This window comes from Rhinolophus ferrumequinum, chromosome 17 (genome assembly GCF_004115265.2).
Source record: "Rhinolophus ferrumequinum isolate MPI-CBG mRhiFer1 chromosome 17, mRhiFer1_v1.p, whole genome shotgun sequence".
Taxonomy (NCBI): Eukaryota; Metazoa; Chordata; class Mammalia; order Chiroptera; family Rhinolophidae; genus Rhinolophus; species Rhinolophus ferrumequinum.
The window spans coordinates 37,549,719-37,561,209 of NC_046300.1; the positions used below are offsets into that span (position 1 = coordinate 37,549,719).

Here is an 11,491-nt window from a genome sequence, read left to right on the forward strand (position 1 = left end):
TATGTAAAAAAGATCATTTTAATTCTATTTTTAGGGAGCTATTAAATATCACTGTGACTAGAGAACAAGAGGGAATTGGAAAAGCTGTCAGTAAAACTTTCCAACCTTAAAAAGTGAGAAGCCACCGAGGGATATGGGTTGTTGGAGCCACGGCTCTGTGGGGGCTTTAAAAGCACAGGGCTACTCAGAGTCGCTGAGAATTTGCATTTTTAGGGAACAAGACTTTGTGGATCTCAGGGCCACTTTTACCAAGTGAGCTTTGCCTTCCAGATTCCGTACATAGAAACCAGTGCCAAGGACCCACCTCTCAACGTCGACAAAGCCTTCCATGACCTGGTTAGAGTAATCAGGTGAGCACTGCCTCCCTAGAAAGGGGCCCTCTGCCCCACGACGGGCAGTGGGAGTGCTGGGGGGAACACAGCCCCTCGATCCGAGGCCAGGGCCGGATGCTCCTGGGCCTGCTTTTGGATTTCTTATACCTCCATTCATTTCTTTCCCTTGCCCTTCCTACCTACCTTTGCTGGCCCTACTACCTGTGAGTGAAGCCCATCATTAGCTAAAGGGAAGTGCCTTCCTGCCGGAGGCAGCAGCTCAGCCTCCCTCAGTTTTGCAGCTTGCCCTCCCTGAGGCAGCCCCCTCCATCCTGCTCTTGGTGTTCGCCTAACACGGCAGAAGTCAACACGGTAAAAAGGAGGGCCCTCTCCTCTTCTGTGCTCTGATGCAGAGTGTCCTTTGACATTTTACCTGAACAAACAACATTCTGATTCCCAGGCTCAAATTTCCGAGGCACTACACGTGCCTCCTTTCCAGACCCCACACGCTGTCAGTCTCCAGGGCTTGTCGGAAGTCCCGATCAGCAGTCTCCTGTGCGTTCCTTTGCACCTTCAGCGTTCAGACCTTCATCACCTCATGCTTAGATGACTGAGACAGCGTCTTGGCTGGTCTCCCTGTCACCCACCTTTCCCATTTCCAAAGTCTTCCACATACAGCGCAGCCTAACCCGTGGTTCTCAACACCATGCATTTAGTGTGTTGCGTTACTCTGGGGAGCTGTTGGTCTGCTGGTTAGTTATGAAATCACATACAGGGCTCTTTCAGGGTCCTTCCTGCCCCCACAGAACACACACCCAGACAGGCATACACACATGTACGCTCAACAGCCTCCTTTTTTCGTTATTCCCCAACAGGGACTGTGACGTTGCAGCCTTCACCTCACGCTGTACCTGGCAGTTCTGCACTCTTGAAATTATTTTCTTGAAATTATTTTCTTGTGGGCAGTTTGCCCCCAGTTAGGATATGCTATCACCAGGAAGTGGTAAGGTCTTAATTACAGACCTGTAATAACAAAGGGCAGGTTTTTGACATAAGAAGAATTAACAGAAAACATGTAAAAAGCTTTTGTACTCAGTTGACCTGTCATTTTATTTAAAATCGGAAACATGGAAATAGAGGCCAACGCTCTATAACACATAACGTAGCTTACAATTTAAATGAATGTAGTTGCAGCATCATGGCAGGAATTCTCACCAGCAGCATGACAGGGCGTGCCCTGCCCTTCGCCCTCCCCGCTTGCCTCAGAGAGGCTGCCCAGGCGAGACCCCCCTCCAGCATCTGGGACCCCCCCAAGCCTCCCTGCCTCAGGCACAGGGGCAGGGAGAAGAAAGGCAGGGAGAAGCAGAGCCCATTCTGACTTTGTTTTTCTGCCTTTCATTGTTTCCAAAGGCAACAGATTCCGGAAAAAAGCCAGAAGAAGAAGAAGAAAACCAAATGGCGGGGAGACCGGGCCACTGGCACCCACAGACTGCAGTGCGTGATATTGTGACGGTGAACTGGCCAGCCCTCGGCATCCCCACCGCCTGACCTCACTGAAAACCATTTCTAACCACGACCCTGGACCCGAGGACTTGGCACAGGAAGGCAGAAAGGGAGGGTAGGCGGGGTGGAAATAAGGTCTGGCTTTGCCGAAAGGGCGCAGGCTTTCCCACGTCTTATCAGACACAAGGAACCAACGCTCAAGAGAAGTAGCCTCCAAGACCCTCGTGTTGTCAGCCCAGTTCCTCCCGCTCTCCTGGTGGCTGTATTGTTTGTTTGAGCTGCATAGTGTTGGTTTGGTGTGGACGTGTATATCCACGTGCAGAGAGCAAAACAAGCCATGATCAAGCTCCCCCCTCGTCTCCAGTCCATGGCGTCTGAGCTCGGGTGTCTTTTGTAGATTTTTAAATTATTTTAGTGATTGTAATTGCATCATAGGGGTCTGTATCCACTGCCTGGTGAAGTTTCAACGCTTCAGCAGACCTCTCTGATAACATGTCTGGAATATTGTGGTGGTGGTGGTTGTTTTTCAACTGAGTTTCCCCAGCGGTGCCAAAACTCAGCTCAATATGAACCCACAGTGACTGAGCGACGGGAAATTAATGAGGACGGTTGCTGGAGGCCTCCTGAGAAACAGACCCTGCTCATGGCCTATAATCTAGAGAGGAGAGAGATGTGTTTACCTGGAGGGTTTTATTACAGATATTAGGAAACAATTGTATTTTGCTGAGGGGAGAGGCTGGCGTGAGGATGTCAGTTCTAAAAGGGGTTTTCATGATCCTGAAAAGGTATAAAGTAAGCAGATTGGCTTTGTGGAAGTGTTCATTTCTTTTTCAGACAGTGTGGGTTCAGTTCTGTTCTTCCCGGCTGGGTGAGAGGAATTCCACACATCACCTGGGCGGCCTGGTACCTCCCTGAAACAGACACACTGACACAGGCATGTATGTTTCTCCACGTCAGAGTCAGCTGCTGGAAACACCATCAGGACATTCTAGTTCGTGCTGAGTCTTAACCAAAAGTAATCCAATACTGTTATTACTAAAACCGCACCAAGACTGAAGCCATCTTCCCTGAGTCAACGGATGACCACTTCGTAAGCCCAGCAAAGGGACAACCCCCTTAAGCATTTGCAAACTGAGCATTAGGCTGCCTTTCCGGCGCACACTTTTATTAACCTCTCGGATTAGAGGAGAAAGGAAGGTTGGGGTGATGCCATAGCTCTCATACACCAGTTTCTACCAGGGGACAGTCCCCCAGCTCCCTGACAGTGCCCATCTTCCTCTCAAGTGTTGCTGGTGGGAGCCAAAGACTGGATTTGGGGGGCCAAGGTGGGGGTGGAAGGGCAGTAGGACATCCGTGCACCTCTGAGAGAAGGGCAGAAGATGACGTGGCATGACTAGTGACCTCATTTTCCACAGGTTAGTTATCCGGCCACTAGGCAAACTAGAACATACCCAGCAGGTGGCCTGGCCACTGTTTGCAGAAAGAACCCTGGGGAAAGTGAGTGTCCAACTGGACATTGGGACACCTGGATCCTTCTCCAGTTTTGAAAGTGTGCTGAGTTCCTAGCTCTGCAAGATCACCAGCCCAGAGGGGCCCAGCTGAAGAGTGACTCTGCTGCAGGATGAAACTTGGGGACTTTCGTTAGTTGGAAATCAAACTTCTTTATTTGTCTAAATGGCTCTTTTTTCTCACCCTAAAGGGAAGGATAACAAGAAACATTCCAGATCAGGCACCTCAGAGCTTCCCACGATCCTGTAATGTTCATGGGCGTTTTAAACACTAAGAGAACAAGGCTCTTTCCAACCTTTAGGCTCCTCTGAGCCACATCGCAGCAGCCCAAGGGCAGTTTGAAGGCTGGAGACGAGGAAGAGGCAAGGCAGGTGGGAAGAAGTAAGGATGGAGATGCTCTGTGTTGAGGGAGTGGCGGAGTGGGACAAGAAGCCCGGCACACAGGGCAGCGTCCACTGCTGGCACACTTCTACCGGGCATGAGTCGTGCCAGCACACCCCTGCCCGCTGTGGAGCTGGCAACGCCCTGAGGTCACTGCATGGGGAGTCTGGTTGGAAGCAGATCAGCTGACCTAGATCGAAGCCCTCAGCCATGAAGGTACCAGAAAAGGGGTTCCAACCGCTTCTAGTCTCCCCCACCACCACCCAACAGGGGCAGTGCCCCCTCTTCCAGGGCCTCTGTCTGGCACGCAGCCTCAGCGTAAATCCACGGTGCCTGAGAGAGGAACTGGTTAAGGAATGGGCTTCTGCAGCCCCTGCTGCTGAGCCAGTGGTCAGCCTTCCTCTCCCGTGACCTCATTTTTCCATAGGTGAGATGGGTAAATAACACTTGTAAAAGTCAGTTCTTTATGTTTTGGGGAACCAGGGGCCTTTGTGGCAGTGGCGGCTTCCAGAGAGGTCAGAATGGAATGTGCCCTGGGACATCCCCAATAGTTTTCTCCATGGGTACCTGGCAGGGGCAATCTGGGGAACCAGTGGCCGTGCTACTCCATGACGGAGGAGCTCAATGGGACTTCAGTCTTTGGTGACATCCTGGTATTCCCACTGGTTTTCCAGCTCACGTGAATAATGCTACCTTCACATCCCTTGGAGTATACACTTCCTGAACTCCCCTCCATGCCTTTGCCACTGTGCTCAGATTTCTTCTAAAATTCTACCCCCGCCCCTTGAGGGCTCCTTTTCTCCCCAATAGGTAATCCTAGCCATCCTCTCTCCCCAACACAGCCTGCGGCTGTGGCCACTGACTTCCTCTGCACTTCACCACACAGGGACAGACACAGGGTGGTTTCTCTTTGGACTCTGCCCCCTACCTTCCTGGGGCGCTTGCTGTGGAGAGTGCCTGGTAGCCTAGTATGGCCTGTCTCACTTTGCCAGGAGATGTGAACCCCTAACACGTGGCAGCTCTAACCCAGAAACCCTTCATGTGTTACAGTAAATCCAGAGCCATGGACAGGCTCCCTCCACTAGCAGCCCACTGGATTAGAAATTCCATGGCGGGTTTACTCAGAAGGAAAGATACTTGAATTATGGCGCGCCTGTGAGCGCCCAGATTCTGTTACACAGAATTAACAGGTGGCCATTGTCGTGAAACGAGAGTGATGCCTGAAGATCTCCATGATGCTTGAGCCTTTTATGTAACTTTTTATTAAGTCTTTGTGTATCTCAACTCATTAATAAAGAAAAGAAGAGGAGCACTTGCCTGTCTTATTTGCTCTTATTCAGATAGCCCTGAAGTTTTGCTGAGAATATTGAAGGTTGACAGTGTGTGGCCCAGGGCATCCCCTCTGACAGGCAGACCTGCAGTAAGGAGGAGACCACCAGGGGCCCTGTGGGTGTCTCCTTCCCACGCGCAGCCAGAGGAGGAAGGCAGGTGAGCACAGCGTTTAGAGAGCACAGCCTCTTGATGTTCAAGCAGCCCTGTATTCGAGCTCTGCCACCGACCTTTCTGTGCCTTTGAGCAAGTTACCTGCTTTGATATTCAGCGTCCGCCTGGCCTGTAAATGGCACAGTAGGGTTCACCTTCGAAACACACTGAGGGCTAACACTAAGCATGGGAGCTCAGGGTAATGAGCCCTGAAACGGTGCTTTTTATAGATGCCTACTGGCTTGTCTGGCATTGCTTCTCATGGAAACTGCCCTCTGCCCGCCTCCACGAGCTTACAGCCTTTTGTCCAATGTGAGTTTGTTTCTCTACTGATTGAACCTGGTGGGTACCTGACCAAGCTGAGCCTCCCTCTTCTGCATGATCAGTTCTCTCTCTACTGGATCTTTCCCATCTTAAAACAAACGAGAACAAAACCTTCCTTTGACCCACCTCTGCTAGATACCGCTTGCTTCTTAAAAGAGTAATGTGTACTCGCTGCTATGAACTCCTCTCATTTCTTTCTCTCTAAATTGCTCCAAATAGGCTTTCACCCATCATTCTATCACCACCACCCTTCTTCTCCAGGTCACCGATGGCTTCCATCATGCTGAAGTCAGTGGTTGCTTCCCAGTCTTCTCATATTTGATCTTCTTGCAGTATTGACACAGCTGATCACTTCCTCTTTCTTAAACTTTCTTCCAGTGTCTTCTAGGATGATGCCATCTCTTGTTTTTTCTCCTTTCTCTAGTCACTCCCTGATCCCCTTGACTGGTTGCTACTCTTCTATCTAACCTGTTAACTTTGGAGCACCCCAGAGCTCAGACCGTGGCCCTCTTCTCTACCTAAACTCACTCTCTTAGTGATCTCATCCAGTCTTGAGACTTAACTATCTTTTATGTGCTGGTGACTCCCAAAGGTATATCTCCAGCTTGAAACTCCCAAAGCCTACACATATACCTAACTGTCTACTTGATATCTCCACTTGGATATCTCAAGTAGAGTGTTTCAGAGTTAATTTGTCCAAATCTGAGTTCCTGATCATCAGCCTCGCGTGACTGCTTTATCTTAGCCTTCGCCAGTTCAGTTGATGTCAGCTCCATGCTTCCAGTTGCCCTGGCCAAAAGCCTTGGAGTCATCCTTAGTTCCTCTCTTTCTCTCACTCCTCACACCCAATCTGTCAGTAAATCCTGCCGACTCTACCTGCAAAATATATGCAGAACTCACCCATTTCTCATCACTTCCACTGCTAACATTCTAGCCCAACGCACCATCATCCATGCCTGTTTCACTCTATCTAGTCCCCTTGCACTTCATTCTCAACACAATAACCAGAGACACTTTGGTAAGATGGAAGTCAAATTATGTCTCCACTCTGTTCAAACCTCCCCACCCCCATGGCTCCCCCTCTCATATTTAAGACATGTCAAAGTGGACTATGCCACTGAACTCTGAGTAATGGGCTGGTGTTCATTACCCACAAGAGAAGGGAAGCCAAATATGTCTATTCATTTAGGCAACAAAACTGAGCTCTGAGCCACACATCAGGACAACAGAGGACACTAAAACCCAGTCACTGTGTCACAAGGACAGCCTAACAGAGATGATGAACCATTATGATCTGCATTAAAAGGAGTCCTTTTGGGCCGACCTGGTGGCTCAGGCGGTTGGAGCTCCGTGCTCCTAACGCCGAAGGCTGCCGGTTTGATTCCCACATGGGCCAGTGCCAGATGGCTCGGTTGGAGCGCAGGCTCTCAACCACAAGAATGACAGTTTGACTCCTCAAGTCCCGCAAGAGATGGTGGGCTCCGCCCCCTGCAACTAAGATTGAACACGGCACCTTGAGCTGAGCTGCTGCTGAGCTCCCGGATGGCTCAGTTGGTTGGAGCGCATCCTCTCAACCACAAGGTTGCCGGTTCACCTCCCGCAAGGGATGGTGGGCTGCGTCCCTTGCAACTAACAACAGCAACTGGACCTGGAGCTGAGCTGCACCCTCCACAACTAAGATTGAAAGGACAACAACTTGACTTGGAAAAAGTCCTGGAAGTACACACTGTTCCCCAATAAAATCCTGTTAAAAAAAAACAAAAAAAAAGGAATCCCTTAACCTGGGGGAACTGAAAGGGGACTATCATAGACCTTGTACCCAGTTGTATGAGGAGGTTTTTCACTAACTAGATGGACATTTCAGTCACTTATGGGGCCCACTAATTCCATTACTTTTGAAGATGAAAGGTTTCACTCTAAAGGTTCCCCTGTCCATACGAGGACTATTTAAAATAAACTCCACCTCCATGTCCACACACTTTTGCAGTGGATAAAAGTTCCCAGGTGTCACCTATGTCATCATCACAGAATCAGCATTACCTAGGAGCTTGTTGGAGATGAAGACTCTTGGGCCCTGTCCCAACCTACTCAATCCGAATCTGCATTTTAACAAGATCCTCAGGTGATTCCTGTATGCAGTGAAGTTCGAGCATCATTACCCTAGAACACCAACTCAACATCAGAATGAAATCCAGCCCTGGACTCACTGTGCGTCAGGGCCCAGTTCAACCTTATCCAACCAGAGGAAGCCTCATGGGCATTCATCTCAGCAATTAGTTTGCTCCTCTGTCTGCAACGGCTGCTCAGTTCTGCCTGGCAAGGCAGTGAGCTCAGAAGTATCCCCACAGTCAGCAAGTGGTTGCCTTAATTATGAGAAGTATTTACGCAAAGGTAAGTGGGCTCCCAGTTTGCTTCTCAAACACTCTAGCATTTTTCTTAAAATGTGGACAACTGTGTTCAATGTAAAGGACAAGAACTCAACAATCTGAGCTGAGAACACTTAAAGGCTCTGTTCTTCAGGCACACTAAAAATCTGATGTTCTGTGCAAGCTGGAGATACTCTCATTCCCCAGGACTTTTCACTTCTGGGCTCCAACATCATGCCAAATAGCTCATTATCGTGGTAATGTGAAAATTTAAACAAAAAGCTGAGTTCATGCGAAGCCAAGAACTGATGGAAGCTTTCAGTAGAATGTACCTCCTGGCCATGATGTAAACCATTAACTGACTCAAATCCAGCTTCCTAGTCCGTCATGGGATCTGTGCCTGGGCTGATGAGCAGAGTAAAATAACTGGATAAGTGGTTCTCAAAGTTTGGTCTCCAGACCAGCAGCTTCATTGTCACCTGAGAACTTGTTAGAAAAGCAAATTACCTGGCACCATCTCAGACCCACTGAGCCAGAAATTCTGAGTGGAGGAAGGCTAACAAGCCCTCCAGGAGATTCTGATGCTCCCTAAGGTTTGAGAACCCCTGAATTACTACATGTAGGTAAAAATAAAAGTTCCTACCACACAAAGGTAAATGGCAGCTTGAATTGTTCTCATCTGCAAGACAGCAGCTGGCTCTCTGAGCAAAGTTGCCCAGGTCCTACACCTCTCCTTCCTGCATCTCATTAAGGAAGGTCCCTCAAGGTCAGGAAGCCAGGGACCCCAGGACAGGGTAAATTAACCTTGGCTCTGTGGGGTGACAGGAAGGGTGGCTGACACCCTCCCCCTGAAATCATATGCAAAATTGAGCAAATACATGCATTCTTCCGGGGGGATAATCACATTTGATCAGATCTTGTACCACTGTGTGTTACCCAGAGAAAAAAATGAACTGGCTCCTGAACCTCCTTTTCTGACCTCAGATCCTTCTGGTAGTTTCACAGCCACTGTGAGCGGGAAGAGGAAATGAAAGGAGCAAAGATACCTCTACTCTTCTAAGAAGCTCTGACAACATTCTTCACTTGGTTAACACATCCCTGAACTCGCCCCTACAACATACTGAGGGAGGGGACCAGCCGCCATTCTTCTCCCAAATCCCCCTCATGACTAAGTATATGACTCACCCACCACCTCCCCCACCATGGTTAGCACCACTTGCCGCTCAGGCCCCAACACCCTGGTCCAGAATTAGCAAAAGGAGAGAGGAAATTTGAGATGCTGCGACAGCCTGGGGACGACTTGGCAACCCACCACTAGGTGGGAGCCTGGCTGGGAAACAGGGACAGAGGAGGGATGTGAGGCATGTAGCAAAGGCACCCAAGGTCCAAAGCCATCGCCTTGAATTTGTAACCACCTAGGTCGGCCAGTGATTCCAAAGGACTGTGTATTAGTATTAGAGTCACTGCTGGAGGTTCGGGGTAGGGGAAATCTCACCCCTACCCCGTAGGGGTACACCCCTACAGAATCCGGTGCCATCAGCCTGGGTTGGGGCCTAAGTATGAATTCTTTTTAAACTCCCCAGGTGATTCAACTCTACAGCCAGGGCTGCGACCACTAGCGGGTTCCTTGTTATTCTGGTCCCTTGAATACTATGGCTTCTCACTGATGATTGGTTAATAAAAGAAAGAGCTGCCTGGAGGAGCGCATGTCTGACGTTACTGGAGGACTCTAGTTTCCCAGCCCTTTGTAAGTGAATACTTGACCACAAGGCGTCTTCTCTTTTCATTACAGCAGGTCATCTCGGAGCTTGGCTTGAGTTATTGATTCATCTAGTCACACTCTATCATGATACTTCTTTGTTCACCTTCCTTCCAGTTTTATATCTCCGGGACCAGGAGAGGGCCTGGTGGTATAAAGGTAACATAATGTTTATTGAGTGAATTAATAATTATTACAGATATCAGCAGGAGCCTCCTGCCTTAAAACCTAAGTCAAAATGGCTCCAACCCCCAACCCCATGGCCTATGGCAGTCCCAAGGCCAGCTGCAGGCTTCAAATAGTTCCCGAAGGTCAGGTTCTCACAGTGACTTACACGTCTGTCTCTGTTCCATGGCCTTGCTACTCTGAAGTTCAGCTCCTTCCTCAGTTTCCACAAAGAAAGCCCACTCGCCATAGCTATCCTTGAGCTTTGCTGAGGTCTGGGAGTCCCAGGGATGGCCCCCCCACTTTGCAACCATGGCCTCTGATTGGCCTTCACCCCCTGCCAAACTAGAGCCTCTACCTCTCCACTCCTCCCCCTCAGATTCTCTCACCCCGGCTGGTTGGCTTTCTTTTGCCACAATCCCATGATCTCTTCCTAGGCTGAAGTACGGTTCTAACTGTTGACCAAAGTTTCCAGTTTGCTCGGGGCCGAGGGGTTTCCTGAGACGTGGGACTTTCAGTGCTAACACCTGGACGGTCCCGGGCGAACCAGGACAGTTAGTCATCCTCCTACTAAAAATAAAAATGTTCCCCTTGTTCTATGACTGTACTGATCACTATAAATAGGTGGTGGTTCTCAAATGTTATCAACCATCATAATCACCCGAGAAGCTGGTTAAAATGCTGGATTTTCTGATTCAGCAGGTTTGGGGTGGGGCCCGAGAATTTGCACGTACACAGCTACTCGGGGCTGTGATGTTGCTGGTCAGGTGCCACGCTTTGTGAACCCCGAATTAGCTAATCCACGTTACACATTCAGCAGAGGGCTTGGCATGGAGGGATGCACAGCAAATACCAGTGACCAGAGACTGTTTTGTAAACCAAGCACAATGCTCTTTATACATATTACCTCCTTTAATCCTCAAGGGCAGGAACGCTGTGGGGTAGGTGTGATGGTGATTGTTTTAGAGAAAGGAAAATAAGATCCAGGGACAGCTGGTACTGAGACTGAACTTGCACCCAGTTCTATCGTCTCCACAGCCGTGCTCAGTGTACCACCTCCACGCCCACCCCACTGAGCATTAGCTCACCCCAGCTAGCTACCCCACCCTTTCTCATTTTAACTTGTGGGAGGAAAATCTCTCAAAGCATCTCCCACATCCCGGCCTCCTTCCGCCTCCCTCCAGGGAGCTAAATGCACATTCACTTCCCCTGGTGACTCACAGCAGCACTTTGAACCTAGCTCTGTCATTTTCTGGAGCTTCTGTACTGGGCCTCCTCCCAGGGGCACAACCTCCAGTCCTGGCCCTCCTGCTGCTGTCTTCCAGCCTCTTTCTGAGGCAGGCCAGGCCAGCCCAGCAGTTAGCAGAGTGGGTGAGACCCCAGAGGCGGCATGTGCATTCTGGGGGCCTTTGGCCTCCTGCCTAGGGGAGCACCCCACACTCAGGGACCCCCACCTTGGCCCTACTCACTTGGAAGGAGGCCTGGAGGAGCCTTTGCTCGATGCAGGGTACTAGAACTGTTTTTTGTTGATATAACATTTCCCTCCCCCCATCAAAAAAATAAATAAGTCCAGACTTTTTGTTCTGTCTTTGTGGTTGGCATTGCTGCAATTCTGGTGTTTTTGGCGCACAGAGGTTGTGTGGGGCACTGGTGAGGGCACGGGTACTGCAGCTATGCTGCTGGCTGATGAC

General features: G+C 49.7%; 1 protein-coding gene across 4 annotated transcripts in view; it reads left to right on the forward strand.

Moving 5' to 3' along the window:
• Window positions 1–5,014, forward strand: part of MRAS (muscle RAS oncogene homolog) — a 52,664-nt gene extending 47,650 nt beyond the window's left edge. For all 4 annotated transcript variants that reach the window (XM_033132187.1, XM_033132184.1, XM_033132185.1 and 1 more), the window contains 2 exons: window positions 271–350; window positions 1,722–5,014. In XM_033132187.1, coding sequence (XP_032988078.1) covers window positions 271–350; window positions 1,722–1,821 — 180 coding nt within the window. In that variant the 3' untranslated portion in view covers window positions 1,822–5,014. The remainder of the gene's footprint in view (window positions 1–270; window positions 351–1,721) is intronic.
• The last annotated feature ends 6,477 nt before the right edge of the window (window positions 5,015–11,491 follow it).